The sequence below is a fragment of the Octopus bimaculoides genome, chromosome 10, assembly GCF_001194135.2.
Source record: "Octopus bimaculoides isolate UCB-OBI-ISO-001 chromosome 10, ASM119413v2, whole genome shotgun sequence".
In the NCBI taxonomy this organism is placed as follows: domain Eukaryota; kingdom Metazoa; phylum Mollusca; class Cephalopoda; order Octopoda; family Octopodidae; genus Octopus; species Octopus bimaculoides.
The window spans coordinates 70,558,717-70,578,689 of record NC_068990.1 but is presented as its reverse complement, the minus strand read 5'-3'; the positions used below and the strand labels follow the sequence as shown (position 1 = coordinate 70,578,689).

At 37.7% G+C, this 19,973-nt stretch overlaps 1 protein-coding gene across 1 annotated transcript in view; it reads right to left on the bottom strand.

The window, feature by feature from the left end:
* The window catches only part of LOC106882356 (ubiquitin-like modifier-activating enzyme 6), a 295,927-nt gene that overhangs the window by 76,460 nt on the left and 199,494 nt on the right, over positions 1-19,973 (bottom strand). Inside the window, exon 5 of the mRNA XM_052970971.1 lies at positions 430-541. Within this exon, the coding sequence (XP_052826931.1) occupies positions 430-541 (112 nt within the window). The remainder of the gene's footprint in view (positions 1-429; positions 542-19,973) is intronic.

The following is a 19,973-nucleotide window of genomic DNA, read 5'->3' as shown; positions in this document are numbered from 1 at the left end:
ATATATATATATATATAAGTACATGCATGGATCAGATTTTGGCTGGTATAATACTGGCACTCTGTCAATTACGATGATGAGGATTCTAGTTACCTGATCAACAGAACAGTATGCTCGTAAAATTAATGTGCAAGTGGCCAAGCATTCCACAGACGTGTACCCTTAAAGTAGTTCTCAGGGAGATTCAGCATGACACAGAATGTGACAAGGCTGGCCTTTTGAATTACCAGCTGAGTTGACTGGAGCATTGTGTCTAGCAAAGCGTCTAGATGAAGGACATAACAAGCCACTGGGAATTGAACTGACAACCATCAGGCTATGTTCTTGAAATTCTTCCTTTGTAGAGCCTATTCTTTATAATAAATATCCAAAGAATACAAACACACACACACAGAACCTACAACATCATAATCATCATCTTCATTGTACCTGATAATCTTTTAAATATGTGAGATCAGTGGAATCCTGAAGAGAAATTGAGGTGGTGTTTACTGTGACGTACGGGTTTAATTCAGCAATTCTCTTACAACAAGCCTCAGCTCTGAAAATATAAATATCAATAATCACATTAGAAATTATGAAGAAAGAAAAGAAAAAAAATGGTGTTTTAATATCAGTTGTAAAAGGGTTACACCTAGGGGAGACAATCTCTTACCGTCAGAGTTATTTTCCTTGAAATAATCCATTTTAAGAAAATATGATAATGATAATTTTCTGTTTCCCTTCTCTTACAGCAATAATGTTATTAATGACACCTTTTATTTGTCCCTTTAGCTATAAACACAAAATCTTGTGTCTATATATCAACAATGAATACTGTTTTACTACTTTAGCTCAAGATAAAAAGTGAAAAGTGCAAAACCATGATAAGCAATCAAAATATATATTTAGAAAAATATTGAAAAAATAAATTTTGCAGGGAAAAAATTTTTTTTTCTCAGAATCATAGTTCCAGTATATCTCACATAATAATAATAATAATAATAATAATAATAATAATAATAATAATAATAATAATAATAATAATAATAATAATCCTTTCTACTAAAGGCACAGGCCTGAAATTTGTGGGAAGGGAACTAGTTGATTACATCAATCCAGTGTTTCACTGGTACTTAATTTACTGACCCTGAAAGGATAAAAGGCAAAGTTGACCTCGGCAAAATTTGGATTCAGAATGTAAAGATGGACGAAATGCCACTATCATTATCATCATCATCGTCGTCATTTAGCTTCCATGCTAGCAAGGTAAGATGGTTTGATTGGGACTGGTAAGCCAGAGAGCTGCACTAGGCTCCAGTCTGTTTTGTCCTGGTTTCTACGGCTTAAAGCCCTTCATAAAACCAACCATTCCACAGAGTATACTAGGTGCCTTTTACATGTCACTGGTATGGGTGCCTTTTATGTATCACTGGTATGGGTGCCTTTTATGTATCACTGGCATGGGTGCCTTTCATGTGTCACCAGTACTGGCCATGACTATGATTTTTCTTAGCTTGACATGTCTTCTCAAGCACAGCAAATCGCCAATGGTCTCAGTCACTTGTCATCACCTATGTGAGACTAAACATCTGAAAATCATTTCATTCAAGATCATACTTCACCACCTCATCCCATGTCTTCCTGGGTCTACCGCTTCCATATTACCAAACAAATTCAATACTTCCACTCTTAATTTGTATTCACAAACCAACAGGCTCCACCTGTTTATCCATTTTAATGTTTCTATCTTCAGTCATATGATGATCACCACTAGCTGACAAGTGTGTCAACATCCTCACCAATCTGGTCACTGTGTTATTGTCTGATCTCAGGTCAACATTAACTGATGAGACATGTGATCAAAGGCATTCCATCCGAGATCATCCCTTTCACCTTATAAGGAGTACCTGGGACAATATTATTCATTGTATATTTTCCTTCTTTAAAGCTGGCATAATGTGATATGAGAGAGATTTGGTTGCTATTTTTGCAGGTGACTGTATACATGCTCCCTCCTCGGTTCATGTTGTTTTGTGGGTTCTCCTCAAAGGTTCCTACATTATAGTTCAAATTTACAGAAAACAAAAGACGAAGATAGGTGAGGGAATAACAAGCAGGTGTATTAGTTTAATGCTCAGGAAGAATGGAAAAGTCTTTGATATTTCAGGCCTATGCTCTTCAACATAAAAGGATTGAGAAGAAAAAAATGGAGAGAGAATGAAAAAAAATGGAGAGAGAAAAAAATGTGTAGGAATTACATTATACTTTTTCTTTAAAGTTGGCTAGAACTTTCCAATAACAAAATAAACCTTTTAACAGTAAAAGGGCTTTTGATCCTGCCCAAAACGAATTTCTTTTATTTGTTGTGAGCAACAAATAGATAAAAGATAAAAGAATTAATAGATAAGAACTGTTAGAGTATCAAGAAGAATACTTTGTAATATTTCTTCCAACTTTAAGGCAGCAAGGTGGCAGAATCACTGGCATGCAGGGCAAAATGCTCAATGATATTTTATCCATCTTTGCATTCTGATTTCAAATTCCACCAAAGTTGACTTTGCCTTTCATCCTTTTGGGGTCAATAAGATAAGTTGAGATCTGGGGTCAATGTAATTAAGCTGCCCACTTCCTTGAAATTGCTGGCTTTGTACCAAAATTTGAAACCAATATTTCTTCCAACTCATTACACTCTGAGGTCAAATTCTGTGAAGATCAACTTTGTATAGGCATAGGCATGGCAGTGCAGTTAAGAAACTCGCTGTACAACCACTTTGTTTCAGGTGCAGTCACATTATAACTGGTGTTGGTTTGTTTACATCCCTGTAACTTAGCAGTTCAACAAAAGAATAAGTGCCAAACTTAAAAACAAGTACTGGGGTGTATTTGTTCAATGAAACCCGTCAAGGCTGTGCCCCAGCATGGCCACAGTCCTGTAACTGAAACAAGTAAAAGGAAAAAAGACATCTGAAACATTTTGTTTTTCTTTAATGCAGTTTCTTATGTCATTTATATTTCTTAAAATCATTTACAGTAATGGAATGGTAAAATCACTAGAGCACCAGACAAAATGCATTGCAGTATTTGTTCTACCTCTCTAAGTTAGAAAAATTTTCACCCTTTTGAGCCAAGGATTTTGTACTAAGATTTTGTATAAATGACAGACCTGCACCCACTTCAATTTTGTGGCCTTGCACTATATTAGAAATGTTTATTAAAGTGTCACATTAAAAAATTTTCCTCATTTTCCATCCACTTCTCTTTGTAATAAAGTTACTTGTATTGTTCTAAAGGGTTGTCAGTTGTAATAATCCAAACATGTCAAATTGTACAAACAGAAACTGTTGTTACTTCCTGTTATAAACAATACATTCCACAAACACAGCCATAATGACAACACTTGTCTTTAAAGGCGGTGCTCCAGCATGGCTGCAGTCAAATGACTGAAACAAGTAAAAGAGTATATACCAAAACCATTTCAACCATCATAAGAAAATGTATATATTCATTTTATTATAAATACAAAACAACACCACACACTTGCCTCCCAAGTTTTGTTTTCCATACAATATGAGCAATTCTTTGTTTACTCATCTACAGTACACCGTGTATTTTCTCTTAATATATTTTAATTTATGTGTTATACAGTGCAGTACTATACTGCATTTTTATTTATTAATTTATTGAAAATGCTTATTTTACCAAAGAAATAATTGAAATCTAAAATAAATATAAATACTTATCGGCTGCAGAAACGTGCAATATACTGAGGAGTCCACAATATACATTTACATATATTAGCCAGAAAAATCTATAATGCACTGAGGGCACAACAAGTGAACCATGATATGGTGAGTAATTATTATGTGTGTGTATATATATATATATATATATATATATATATATATCGGTGGCATAGCCAGGGTAAACTGCACCTGGGGCAAGACACAAAAATGCACCCCCCACCCACCCAATTACAAAATCCATGATATTATATGGTATTTGTTTGTTACAAGTAATTAAGGTTTCAAAGCAATATTTTAGAAATAAATATTAGGTTATCAAGAAAGTTCTTGTGGTTTTTAACCTTTAAATTCAGATGCACATATCTAGGCGCAAACAAAACTTTATTAATCGAAATAAATACCATCAAAATAAACACACTTTTGCCAATGCGAAACAAGTTTATTTATGCCAGTAGCGTAAAAATCCTGTGTTCTGGTGGCGATGAAGTCATTGAAGGCATGTTTGGCATTGTCTTGGTTTTTGAAGCATTTCTCATGCAGGAAGTTGTCGAGATGCTTGAAAAAGTGGTAGTCGGTAGGTGAGAGGTCTGGTGAGTATGGCGGATGAGGCAGAGTTTCGTAGCCCAATTCGTTCAACTTCTGCAGGGTCAGTTATGCGATGTGTGGCCGAGCGTTGTCACGGAGAAGAATTGGTCCTTTTCTATTGACCAATGCTAGCTGTTGTTGTTGGAATTTATTATGCATTTCATCCATTTGCTGACAGTACTTCTCCGCTGTAATGGTTTCGCCTGGATCCAAAAAGCTGTGATGGATGTAACCAGCTGCAGACCACCAAACAGTCACCATGACCTTCTTTTGGTGCAACTTTGGTTTCAGGAAGTGCCAAGGAGCTTCGTTGGCATCCAGCCACTGAGCTGAGTGTCACCGGTTGTTGTAAAGAATCCACTTTTCATCCCAAGTCACAATCAGGTCGAGAAACAGGTCATTCTTGTTGCATAAAAGAAGGGAAGATGACTTCAAAACGGCGTTTCTTTTGGTTGTTGTTCAATTCGTGTGGCACCCATTTCTCAAGTATTTTTTGTTTTTTCAATCTCTTTCAAGTAGTTGGAAATTGCCGTATATGTTACGTCTAATTCAGAAGCAAGCTCTTGAACAGTTGTGTGTGGATTGGCTTCGACTAAGGCTCTTAGTTGATTGTTGTTAACATCCAATGTCCGACCACTATGCTTATCATCTTCAAGACTCTTGTCACCGCTGCGAAATTTCTTGTGCTGTACATTCATTAGTGGTTCCTGGGCCAAACGTATCGTTGATATTGCAAGCTGTTTCAGCAGCTTTTCAGCCTAGCTTAAACTGGAATAAGAAAATTGTGCGATTTTGTTTTTTGTCCATGTTGTATTCAACATTCTGGAAAAAATGGCTTAATTATTCAAAAAGGAAAAGAGTAACATGATTAGATAGAGCGAAAAATGGGCTTTAAAATGATATATAAAGTCAAAGTAATTTAACAAAAATTAATTTGAAAATACATCATTTAAAACCAAAATTAAAAATTCTGCAAGAACTTTCTTGACAACCTAATACTTTATCAGGGTTCATTTACCTGCTGGTTCAATACAGCCTGTAATTCAAAATATATTTTTTGAATGTTTACTTTTACGAAACCTCCTTATTTTAACCATTTAATGCACTAGCTTCCCCCACTGAAACATTAAAAAACCTAATGTGTGAAATGAGATGTAACAAAAAAAAAAAAAATAAATACAATTGTTTAAAGTCTCATCTTTCTTGCTTTTGATGAGGTGAACTGATTGATTATATCTTCAAAATTAGTTTTGTTTGTCTCGTCACTTTCAATGCTCAGAAGAGCAAGGTCATGCATGCGGTTCTGTGACACTGATGTCTGCAAATAAGATAGGATTAACTTAAACTTGCTGAACAATTGTTTACAGCTTGCAATTGATACAGCTATTGTGAGCAGAATCTGAAGGCCAACGTACAAATTTGGAAAAACGTTATCGCCATACAGAACAATGAATTCCAGGAGTTTTTCTGGTCTCATTATTGCAGATTTTGTTTGTGTAGAGAGCAATACCCAGCAATCAATTATTTCCTCAAAAGGCTGTTTGCTGTCAATTTCGCCACAGTATTGAGAAGCCAATAAATCACATTTTGATTGAAGGCCAACTTTGTCAGGATATGTTGGATAGCAAGAGAGTGGATATTGAGGAGGAACCCGGACTTGGCATCGATAACATTAAGATGGATGAATCTTTCTTCCATTTCTGATTGAAGACAACGAAGAACAGCATTCATAATGGTTGTCCATCTCATTGGTTGATGCTGACTTTTCATCTTCATCATCATCAAGAGGTAATCTCTTTTGTCTCCCTTGATGCTTTCTGATTTCTATGTTCCACTTTTGACAAAGATCAATGCCTTCTTCTAGTGATTGGTGGATAATAGTATGTCTGTCTTTTAAAAGCTGCTGTTTGAGGTCTTTGAGATCAGCTGCAGTATCTCAGAAATTTATTTCAGGATCTTGCAACCACTGTTGAATGCGATTGATGCGAGCAAGAACCCAGTTCCAAAATCCAATCAATTCCAAAAAATTAAACATTAATATTCGGTTAAGGAGATTGACGGCATCACAGAATGTATCGGCTGTCTCATCACCATTATCCATCAAATGTTCATTGAGGAAGTTCACAACAGTCTTTACGGCATCTGTTCTTGCACTCCACCTTGTGTCCGATGGAGACCTGAGAACAAGAGGAATAGCATGCTTCAGTTTTTCCCAAAGCCGTGTTGATTGAGAAAAGAAGGCAAAAAGCAAATCAATAACATTAAAAAACAAAATGACAGGTATATCACTTTTTGCTGCATTCAAACCAATAAGATTCAGTGGATGATTGTCACAATTCACGGATAAAATTTTACTATTCAACTCCTTGATTCTGTGTTGAACACCGATTATATTCCTGGCCATAACTGCAGCATTGTCATAGCACCTGATCTGCAGTCGGTCAACACTAAGCCATCATTATCTAATTCATTCAAAATTACCTTAACCAAACCGGTGGCATCCTTTTGGCTAATTTGGGAGAAGCTTAGGAACGACTCCGAAACACAAACTGCCATTTTTTCGAAATCAATGTTGACATATTGCATGACTTGTGACATTTGGGCTTGATCAGGATTTGTGTCGATCATCAAAGCGTAGTAACATGCTTTTTGAATGCATCGAAACAGACTGTTTTTTACACTGACAGCTAAGATATGGATAAATGCGTTTTGAACGGATGGTGAAAGATAAGATGTAGATCCAAGTGGCTTTCTACATGACAAAAAAATTCTCTTGTGATGGGGTTGAATGTGGCCAAAAGTTTTAACGACTCGATGAAATTACCAAGATCTGACCCATCTTTTAACCTAAGTGACTTCTGTGTCCTTGCAATGCGAGGTTGTGTGTTGCAAGAAATTTGATACAATGAAGAGCTCTTGTCAAGATACTCTGTCTTTCACCTTCAATTACTTATTGTAGCTTAGCATCGATTAGTCCCTTCTTCTCAACTAAAATTCTTTTTCCATTGAGTGAAACAATCACAATGATTTGGTGAATTCTCATGGAGAGGTATTCTTTCTGCTCTCTTCCATTGGTAGAATCCACATTCTTTTTCTAATGAGGACTGAAGATTGGACTGCAAAAAAAGTAGACAGCAGATGCAAAATGCTGCATTCTTAGAGGGTGAGTAAGGGAGCCATGAGCATAGTATTTCCTCACCGCTGCCATTTCTTACTTTTCTCCTAAACCATGTCTTGTTCATTGCTCAGTTGTTTGTTGGTAAGAAAGGACTGTCTGAATTCTGAAAGAACTTCCAACTTTTCTGCAATATTCAGTTTCAGTGGCAAGAAGATTTTCACAAGCTTCAACTAACGTCAGTGAACTTGTTGAATGATTTGATTCTTTGTTGCCAAAATAATGAATAAGGGTCTTGCTTCAAAGCTTCTTCAGTCTCCCGCTTCCGCCTTTTCCTTCCTTCAGCTCCACTTTCTTTTTTAGGAAAAGCATGCTTCATGTTCTTGTGACAAACAATCAAACATCGTAAACATTGTACAGAGAAAACAGTAAACCTTAATGTAATCATATTTAGAAGTAGAAAATGAATTACTCTGCTTTAAAGCTTATAGAAAAAATTGTATTGTAGAACCCAGTTGAATTGTTCTACTGTTTGTAGTATTGTTTTGTTGAAGTACCCCAAATATCCAAGGATGGAAATGGGACAACCACTTTTGAATGATCTTATTGGCAGTTACACGTCCGCTTGGGGTAGGAAGTCGAAGTCTTTATCAATTCCATAACAAACCATTTACAGTATGTACACCGGAAGTTGCAAGCTATGCAGAAATGGAAAATCGATTTATACTGATAAGATAAAAAACAAACTATTTTCAGAACCACAAAGAATGATTAACAGTTAAATGAATAAATGACAGTTAAGTAAATTTAACATAGAATATTTATCACCACACTTAAATGTCAGTAAAATTGCCATTACTCTGATGATATCGAAGGTAATCAAATGAAATTTATACTGACTTGGAACACAAAACAATAAACATTTTTAAAGATATGAACGAAATATTAATTTTCAAACTCTACAAAAATATGTACACCCTAAATGATTATTTGCTATATTCAATATTTGGTGTGACTGCTCTTGCTTTCAATGACTACATTAAGTCTTCTGGGCATAGAGTCAACTAAATTTCCACATATAACCAATGAAATCGACCTCCATTCATCCTGAATGATGTCTTTCAACTGTGTTACATTATGGGGTCTTTCTTTTCAACTTTCTTTTTCAAAACATCCCACAGATATTCTATTGGGTTTAAATCAGGTGACATGGTAGGCCAAGGCAACACCTTTACCTTTTGATCTGATAAAAACTTAGTTGTCATCTTTGAAATGTGTTTAGGGTCATTATCATGTTAGAACATGGAATGTCTTCCTAGTTCCTTGATACTTTTCAATGCTGTTTTCTGCAATATGCTACAATAAAGCCTTGAATCCATTGTTCTCTCAATATACGTGAGTCCTCCCACACCAACTGCACTTGTGCATCCCCAAAGCACTTCCACTGCCATGTTTCATGGCAGGTACAGTGCATGTGTTGCTATTATCTTCACCTGGTCATCGCCATACTCATTTAATACCATCTGACCCAAACAAGTTGATTTTAGTCTCATCAGAAAAAAAATTTGTATTCCAAAACTCCTTCCCTTTACTCACATAGGTTTCAGCAAAAGAAAGACAACATGATTTATACCTGGTAGTAAAGAGAGGCTTCTTACGAGAAATGTGGCCATGAAGACCACACTGGTTTAAACTTTGGTGAACTGTTTGGGCAGATATACTCTTTCCACTAACAGAAGACACATCTTGGGCCAAAGATGAAGTGGTACGATGCCTGTTGTCCATCATGCTATGTTGGATGGAGTGAATATTATGTGCAGTTAAAATAGAAGGACAACCTGGATGATGTTTATTGCTTAGCCGGCCAGTAGCTTTGTACTTCTGAAATACTTCGGCAACAGTATTTAGACTAATATGTATTCGTTTGCAAATTAACTTGTATCCTAAACCATTCCTGTGCAAATTAAAAATAATTTTCTTCAAATCTGCAGACAATTCTTTTCCTTTTGGTGTCATTTTAATCATTATGAAGAAGATTTTCACCACGGTACACAAATCAGAATTCCTGCAGATGCAATAACAATGACCAGTACAAAAATGCCAGGAGAAATAATTTATTAGAATTGAAATTATCAGCAATATCTGAATATACTAAAAATAAGGAGATAAAATATTGAATATAGCAAATTTCCTTTAGGGTATACATATTTCTGTAATATTTGAAAATTAATATTTCGTTCATATCTTTGAAAATGGTTATTGCTTTGTGTTCCAAGTTTATATAATGTTTGCATGTATAATATATTTTATTCAGTATAAATTTTCTTTGGTTTCTTTCGATATTATCAGAGTAAAAGCAATTTTACTGAAATGTTTTAGGGATGTACTTCTATGAGATACTGTATGTCATCATCATCATTGTTTAACGTCTGTTTTCCATGCTGGCTTGGGTTGGATGGTTCAACTGGGGTCTGGGAGGCTGCCCCAGGCTCCAGTCTGGTCTGGCAGTGTTTCTACAGCTGGATGCCCTTCCTAACGTCAACCACTCTGAGAGTGTAATGGTTGCTTTTTACGTGCCACTGGCACAGGGGCCAGTGGAAGCTGGCAATGACCCCAGTCGGTTGGTGCTTTTTATGGGCCACCGGCACGGAAGTCAATCAAAGCGACACTGGCATCGGCCACGTTCAGATGGTGCTTTTTAAGTGCCACTGGCACAGGGATCGCAACTATGATTTCCATTTGATTTTCATTTTGATGTACTTGACTCAAAAGGTCTCCTCAAGCATGGAATGTTGCCCTACGGTCCAGGGTACTTTTGAGTGGGCTGGTTATATGACACTGGTGTAGGTTATAGCTATGGACTCACTTTATTTGCCAGATGTTCTCAGTCACAACATATCTCCAGATGTCTCAATCTTTCATCATTGCCTCTGTGAGGCCCAATGTTCAAAGGTCATGCTTCACCACCTCATTCTATGTCTTCCTGGGTCACCCTCCACTCTGGATTCCTGCAACTGTTTGGGAGAGGCACTTCTTCACACAGCTCTCCTCACCCATCTGTAGTATATGACTGTACTAATGCAAATGTCTCTCTTGCACGCCGCATCTGATACTTCTTATGTCCAACATTTCTCTCAGGGTGCTTACACTCTGTCGTGTGTGCACACTGACATTACACATCCAGCGGATCATGCTAGCTTCATTTCTTTGAAGCCTACACATGTTTTCAGCAGTCACGGCCCATGTTTCACTGCTGTGAAGCATGGCAGTTCACACATATGCATTGTAGAATCTACTTTTCACTTTGAGCAAGAGGCCCTTTGTCCCCAGTAGGGGTAGAAGCTTTCTGAACTTTGCCCAGGCTATTCTCATTCTAGTGGTAACACTCTCTGAGTATCCACTCACACGACAGACTTGGTCACCTAGGGAAGCTATAAACTACTTCTAGTTTCTCCCCCTGGCAAGTGATGGAATCTGTTTCCTGAGCATCTGTGGTGTTTATTTCCCCTGTGCATCTGCCGCACATGAAAGCTATCTTCCCGGTTAATCTTCCTTTGCTGCACCTCTTATATGTCCATAGATTACACTGAGTACATCTTATGGAGTTTCTACCTACACCTTTTCTACAGATTGAGCAGGGCCACCTACCTGAAGGGGTGTGTGATGAGTTTGCCTTCCTACTTACTACAACTTTGGTCTTTGCAACATTGACTCTAAGGCATTTCGATTCTAAACCTTGCTTCCACACCTGAAATTTCTTCTCTAGTTCTGGTAGTGATTCTGCTATGAGAGCAAGGTCATCAGCATAGAGGAGCTCCCAGGAGCAACCTGTCTTCAATTCCTCTGTTATTGCCTGGAGGGCTATGATGAATAGAAGGGGACTGAGGGCTGATCTTTGGTGTAACCCTACTTCTAACTGGAATTCTTCACTATACTCATTGCCAACCCTAACCTTACTAACGGCATCTCTATAGGGCCTGTACAGTCCTTATTAACCATTTGTCAGTCCCCAGTTTCCACATTGCCCACCAGATAAGGGATTGGGGGACCATGTCAAAGGCTTTCTCCAAGTGAACAACAGCCAAGTATATGGGTTTATCTTTGGCTAGGTATTTCTTCTGCAGTTGCCGTACCAGGAATATAGCATCAGTGGTGCTTCTACCTGGCACAAAACTGAACTGCATCTCATCTAAGCAGACTCTCTTCCTAATTAGTTGGGCTATGACCCTCTCCATGACCTTCATCACCTGATCTAGCAGTTTGATAACCCTGTAGTTATTTCTATCTAAAGCATCACCTTTACCCCTGTAGCAGTTGACTATAGTGTTGCTATGCCAGTCATTGGGTATGACTCCATCACGAACTACCTGGTTTACAATGCAGGTGACTAGGCCATAACCCACATCACCAGAAGTTTGAAGCATCTCATCAATGATGCCTGATGGGCTGGGGGATTCTCCTAACTTCATACCCTTAATTGCTTTATCTATCAGGGTGCTGTCTATTCGGATAGCTGGTCCCTCTACTGGGTCAACATTTGGCAGGCTGTCTTCCTCCCAATCATTCTCCACATTCAGTGGTCTTTCATAATGACTTCTCCAGGCCTCTTTCTTTTCCAAATCATTAAAAGCAAGTGCACCATCATCCATGCAGACACATTTCTCTCCTGTGACATCACAATTTTCTCTCACACACTGTCTTCAAATCTGAAATACTTCAGTTATTTGGTTCTCATGTCGCTGGACATTGGCAAACTTCTTTTCTGCTTCGCCCTTGGCTATGTATACCTGTTGCTCAGCCTCCTTTCTGGCTATCTGGTACAGTTCCCTGCTACCCCTACCCTTCCAGGCTTTCCAGGCCTGTTTCTTTGCTCTAATGGCCTTGTCTACCGTATTATTCCACCACCACATTACTCTAGGTCTGGAGGGAACTTTGCACCATCCGCAGACTCAGTCTGTGGCACTCAATAAGCTGTCTTGTAGGAATTTCCAGCTACCTTCCATGTCCGAGGTCTGTAGCTCCTCCTCCCTTTCATCAAATTTCTTGATGAGGATGTCCCTAAATCTCTGACCATGTGAAGGGTGCTTTAGCTTCCAAATCTTTCTTTTCTGTATTGGTCTGCTTCTTGGCATCCTTCTGGCCTTGAGCCTAAAGTCACTAACGAGTAGTCTATGCTAGGGGGTACATTCTTCACCTGGGAGGGTCTTTGTATTTAAGAGCAGCCCTGCGTTTCACTGTCTGGTGAAGATGAAATCAATCTGGCTAGCAGAGTCACCTGATTGATAGGTTATCAGGTGGCTGTCTGGCTTCCTGAAGTTAGTGTAGCAGATTGAAAGGTTACATGCATCACAGAACTCCAGTAGCCTAGTTCTCTCATTGTTTCAAGAACCAATACCATGGTCCCCATGTACACCAGTAAAGATACTGGATTGCCGCCCAACATGCCCATTAAAATCTCCAGTCGCAAAGATGAGGTCATTGCCACTCATCTTTGAGGTAGCCTGTAGAAGGGTATCATAAAAATGGTCTGTCTGATCATTTGGTAGGCCCGCTTGTCGGGCGCAGGCAGAGATAATTGTAGCTGTGCTGTTCTGCAGGACTAGCCTGAGCTTAAGCACTCTATCGCATACCCTGACAACCTCTATGATTTTATCTACCCATTTCTCCGCAAGGATGATGCCTACACCCCCTACTCCATCCATGTTACCTTACCAGAAGATTTTATACCTAGGTACCTTGCCTGTGAGGATCCTAGCTGAAGCTCCTCTCCATCTTACCTCTTGTATGCAGCATACATTGACATGTCTCCTTTCAAGCGTCCTCCGCTTGAATAAAAGACAAAGAAAAATGTCTTACTTTACAATAAAATGTGATTGATAGATGCTTTGGCTTCTATTTCTAGCAAGGCAAGCAACTGCATAGGCTCCACTATTGGCTGATTCAGAACTAAGTTTTAAGTTCAATCATGTTCAACCCTTCTACAAAAAGACAAGTTAATATAAATCTCTGATTGTTGCAGAACAATAAATGTTTTGGTCTTATTGCTCTTTGTTTTTATTTTTAAACATTTTTCCTTTTCTTTTTTCTTTTTTTTTTTTTTGTCAAATTTATTCTGGAAAATGTATTATATTTCAATAAACTCAGATATTTGCTTCAATTGTTTTTGGGCAATTTGATAGTCTAACATTAAGCACTTAGCGTCATATTTGAAGTAGATGTTCTGTTTTTGTTGTCTTTTGGAAGAGAAAGAGAGGGGTCGATAGGGAGAGAGAAAGAGGGGAGAGAGCAAATAATATATAGAGGGGAAAGGGTGAGAGAGAAGGGGAGATTAAAAAGACAGGAAGATAAAGATAACAAAGACAAATATAAAATACTGTGTTACAGCTGTATGTTCTTGACAAACCCAACTTAACTCCTACTTAGCTTCAAATCAGGTTTAGAGCAAACATTTACATGAGAAACCAGTGAAATAGGCTTCTCAGTAGTTGCTTGACGTGTTAAAAATAGCAGGCAAATTGTTATCAAATCATATCCTAGAGTCTTAAAAGAAGGGGAAACATACTGGATAAAATAGTCGAAGCTACACTAAGATTTAAAAGATGACAGAATGGTTGTAGCTGGAATACAATATTCAATTAGGTCACAAGGATTTTAACAGTAACACCGACATTTTTGAGAAGGATGCAAAAGCCACAATCACCTATTTCTTTATCTCACTTATAACAACTCCTTATGTATACATATGTGTGTGTGTGTGTGTGTGTGTGCGTGCGTGCACGCACGCATGCCTGTGTGCATGTGTTTTCCTTTAGCTGTACATAGACAGTGGTGATAGTACAAAGAATAGAAAGCCTGACCAGGTGTTTTACAATATCTTGTCTGATGCTTTGCAGTTCTCAATTGAAAGGAGGTTAAGGTCATCTGTCTATTCCACCAATGTCCAGTGTCAGTCATGTAATAGAAACCTCACCATCACCCACCATCACCACCAGAAAATTGACATTTACTTCAATCAGAAAACCTAATCCTAACCATTGTTACATTATTAAAGGCTGCAGATTAGCTTTTAGAGTTGTGTGGGGAGGGAGTATAGGTAGGATCACTGGAGCAAAGGACAAAATACATTGCAGTATTTGTTCCAGCACTTTGTTGTTTCAAGTTCAAATCCTGCTGAAATCAATTTTGCCTTTCATCCCTACAGAGATGGGAGAATACAGTACTAGTAAGTTGGGGCAAATATGATCAACTTTTCATTTTCCCCCAAATTTCTAGCCTTGTGCCTAAATTAAAAACAATTGTAACAGAGAGAGTTTATCCAAACAAAGAACATGCTAGAATTTTAGCTTCAAACTTCATAGCAGGAACTGGTTATTTTGTTACAATTGGTAATAGGTGGTGTTGGTGGTGGTGGTGTGGAGTGAAAGAGAAGTCAGTTGGCAATATGGTAGAATAACAGTGAAGGTAGCGAGCTAGTGGAGTCATTACTATGCCGAGAAAAATGCTTAGTGGCATTTCTTCCAATTTTAACTTCTGAGTTTGAATGCCAAAGAGGTCAAGTTTGCCTTTCATCCTTCCAGGGTAAATAAAATAAGTACTAGTTGAACACTGTGTTCCAGCTTGCTAGCCCTGGTCAAACCGTCCAACCCATGCCAGCATGGACAATGGACATTAAAAAGAAGAAAAAGAAGAAGAATATTCAAATAAGGAGAAGGAAACTTTCTCCATTACTTCATAAACAAATATCAAAACATACAGACTAGACCTAATATAACATACAAACGGATCTAGAAATAATATTGAAAGAATAAACTAAAGAATGTTTGTATTTTACTTTCAATCAATTGCTACAATGATGACATATTTTGATGTCGTGTGTGTGTGCGTGTACGCATGGGTGCATGTGAGTTTTACAGTAGTGTTTGGTTTAAACCATCAAGCTGTGGTGTGGTACCATTGTTTAAGCAACCCAACTCCTATTGCCACATTAATGGGACATTTATTCTATTGTGGTTTGCTATAATCCTTTAAATCAATACTTTGTAAACTTCACTTAATTTCTGATGTGTGTGGTTAGGAGAGACAGGAAAATTAAAGTTCCTTAAAGACAAAAACCAACTAAATAGTCTAAAAGTCCAATACAATAGGAAAGAAGAAAGAAAGCTCACAGAAGCAGGTTTTCATTAAGTGTACAAGAAAGAAGTTGAAAGTAAGAATACTCATCTCAAAGAAACAAATGACGAATTCTTGCACTATAAACCTTTGAAATTGTGTCAAAAAGATCATGTGTATCTTTAAGAACAGTTGCCAACACCAGACAGTTAGAAAGTAATTTATTTCAAGTGTGGCTTACATTTGCTGTCAACAGGAATATAAAATATAACTAGGAAATGAGAAATAAACTAGTAATGGTGTCTTAAAAAACTAGTGGTATTTCCATAGATATAATAGGTTTGACTATTTTGCAATCATGCTGTTTCAGGTTCCATTCCTCAGCACAACATCATGGCATACCAAGTGATATCAAAAAGTTGCTGGACTAGGTCTGTAGTGTTCCAACTGATGGTAGCACACAGTTGCGTGCACAGTGAGAGCTAGCAGTGACCTTCATGAGGCAGTGTGCCAAGTGGCATCACTGTGTTTACTTTGCAAGTTGTGAAACTTATGTTTTTGTATCACATGTATGCTGTAGTCTGCGATTTTTGTTGTGGACAGGAAGTTGGAACAAAGAGCCAACATGAAATTTTGCATTAAACTTGGGAAGTCTGCTACAGAGACATTGAGCATGCTTTGGCAAGCTTACGATGATGAGGCAATGGGTCTTATGCAATGCTTCGAATGGCAGAGGTGCATAATAGAGCCACAGCTCAATCAAGAGCATGTTCATTGCTTTTTTCGACATCTGTGGTATTGTGCATCAAGTATTTGTCCCCCAGAGCCATACCATCAATCAATAATTCTACTGCAATTTTGGCAAAAGCAACGGATCTGTGAAGCATGAAGAATTGGATTCTTCACAATGACAATGCATCCTGTCAATGAGCTCTCCTCACTCATGAGTTTCTCACCAAAAATAAAATGGTACTGCTTCTGCGCCCACCCCATTCACCAAATTTAGCACCTGTAGACTTCCATCTCTTCACCAAGATGGAAATGCAGCTCTAAGGTTGCTGTTTTAACACTGTTGTCGAGATCAAAAGTGAATCACAGAAGGTCTTTGACTTGCTTATGGAAGTGACTTCCAAGCCAGATTCCAAAAATGGCAGGAACACTGGGACCAGTGTATTGCTGTGCAAGGTGACTATTCCAAAGGAGATGATGTTAAAACTTAAGGTAAATAACTTATTTTTTATTAAACATAACTAGTCTGGGAGTATTTTTGATACCACGTCGTATATAACCCCTGGATGATCAATACTTGAGTGGAAATGGTAGATGAAAATTGTAAGGAAGGCAATGGTATGTGCACATATAAGTGTGTGTGTATGTGTGTGTATGTGTGAGTAAGAGAGAGAGAAAGAGAGAGAGAGAGGTGGGGAGGGGGAGAACAGACAGACAGAGAAACTGCCCCCAGTACTTGTCTGACACTGGAAACAGAACTGGGAGTGTTTAAGTGTACTCATGATTACACAGGCACCTAAAACACTTAGTGGAAGCATGGTACATATTACTAAGCCATACTTGCTCACAGCTGGTTACTGACTATGGTACACTGTATATATTATGCCTGTATATATAAATATATGTGTGTATATGTATATCACCAAGGAGAGTTTAACTAACAAAGATTTATTTTACTTAGCCCTTTTAATACCAATCCACCTGAGACCATCTCTGGTTTTATAATACAAACTTCTTGCTTTAAAGAAATCTAAATTAAAATGTTCATGTTAATTATACACCAAACACCAGATTACTTTATTAAAGTCCTTATCATTTTCAAAATTGAATGAAACAAATGCAGTTTATTTCAACAAAAATATGGTAATAAAAGGGTCAAACAAGGGGTTATTTATTTCATTTTGAATGTAAATTTCTTATAGTTTATCTAGAACTATGTCTTTACCCATATCTATGCTCTCAGTAAAAATATTTGTTAATTATGCACCTACACTGTTATATAGTGAAAGTCTCCTTGGTTACTATGGTGACAACACTCTACATATTTATTTTACACACACACACACTCACTCCCCCCTTCTCACTCTTTCTCTCTGTAATCCTTTCTGAACAGCAAGTTTTTTTTCTTGAATCAAATCTTAAATCTACATCACACATTCTCTAAATGAATTTCTCTCTCCCCTCCTTGGCCACAACAACAACAACCTGTCATTATTGTTTTAAAGTCTGTGTTGCATTGTCTTTATGTTGAAAGACACATGGAAGCACACACAGAAATCCACACACATAAACAACCAAAGCAATAACTATCTATATTTTTTATTTTATTTTGACGTCTATGTTGCATTGTGCTGATAGACTTACAGTTTAAGTTCACACGTTTTTATTCAGAAATTGTTCGTTACTATGGTGACAACACTACCTATCTATCTATCTATCTATCTATCTACCTACCTATCTATCTATCTTTCAAACACACTCTCTATCTCACTGTATTCCTCTCTCAACAACTTTTTCTCCTCCCCTTCTTCCTCCCCTTCACATATATCATGTGCTGGACAGAAAGATGGAGATCAGCTTCTCTCTTATAATATAAGGTTTATCCTGTATCTCAACTTCCTGTCCAGTGAAGAACTACTTCTCTGGAACTACTCCTTTAAGACGTTAGTTTTGAGTTTTATGAAGTAGGTGATCAACTCCACAGACTTTAGCTTTGAATATGTAATACTTGATTGATATCAGAACATACACCTATTTACTAGACAGGAATGTTAACACAGGTATATTACATTCTTGTAACTTGGAAAAAGCATACATTATTTCATCTGTATCCACCAGATTATAGCACTGTAGAATTTGTCCAGAATTAACTCACACTGGTACAATGTGACAGAAGAGCAGTGTAGCATGACTGAAACATTGCGATAAAGAAGTAAAATAGCAAAATAGTGAAAACAGAGAGCTTCTTACAAAGCAGAAAGGGAAAGTTTAAAACCTTTTAATATTTCTGATGGAAAGGCCCATTCTCAGAAGTAAACAGTAAAAAAATGCAAGTCATAGTGTGGACAGTGACCCCAGTGTCCATGAGACGGGCTTAATCAAGTTACTTATCTCCAGTAGACATATGGTACTTAATTACAGATAAAGTGAATGGGAGAGTGTCTATGTCATCACTCAACTGGCTAAAAATAGCATCTTGGCCAAGTGTTTTCTACAATAGCCACAGACAACCAAAACCTTGTGAGAGGATTTGATAGCAGGAAACAGAAAGAAGCCTGTCTCACACACACACACATGCTGTATATGTATTATGTATGTGTGAGTGTGCACGTGTATACTATGTAGGTATTATGTATGTATATATGTGTGTGTGTTTGAGAGGGCATATATGTTTGTGAATCCTTGTCATGACGATGATGCAAACTAAACAAAACCTTAATTATGAGCCTGAAGATCTAATTATGAAACACTCTCACACACAAAATAAGCCCACAAATGAGTTCCTAAGTAATCCCTTGACCTGCTAGAAATAGCAGCCAAATCTTCCTTATATTACATCTGGTAGAGAAGGATATAGCCTAATCACCCGTATAGTCAATCAGATTGTCCTTGAGGAAGTCATATCCAACGATTGGTGTAGCAGCATGGTAGTTAACTGCTTAGGCGATGCCTAAGACAGGAATAATTACAGGAATAATTACAGAGGCATCAAACTGCTGGACCAAGGAATGAAGGTCACAAAGTTAGTCAATTAATTAGGGAAAGAGTTAGTGTAGATGAGATGCAGTTCAGATTTGTGCCAGGCAGGTGCATGACCGATGCTATATTCTTGGTTAGGCAACTGCAGGAGAAATATCTAGCTAAAAATAAACCACTGTACCTAGCTTTTGTTGACATGGAAAAAGCCTTTGACAGAGTCCCTTGCTTCCTTATCTGGTGCTCAATGCAGAAGCTAGGGATAGATGAGTGGTTGGTGAGAGCTGTACAAGCCATGTACAGAGATGCTGTCAGTAAGGGGAAGGTTAGCACCAAGTATAGCAAGGAATTCAGAGTACATGTAGGGATTCACCAAAGATCAGTCCTCAGCCCCTTCTTGTTCATCACAATCCTCCAAGAAATAACAAGAATTTAAGATAGGCTGCTCCTGGGAGCTCCTCTATGCTGATGAACTTGTTCTTAGAGCTGAATCACTACCAGAACTAGAGAATAATTTTAGGTGTGGAAGCAAGGTCTAGAATTAAAGGGCTTAGGTTTAATCTAGCAAAAACCGAAGTCTTAGTAAGGAGGAGAGCAGACAAATCATAATTCCCTTAGATAAATGGATCTGCTCAATCTGTAGAAAATGCATAGGAAGAATTAAAATGGAATAGAGCTGAATTACTGTTATCATAATGTTCACCAACTTTATCATTATCACTACAACTACACTA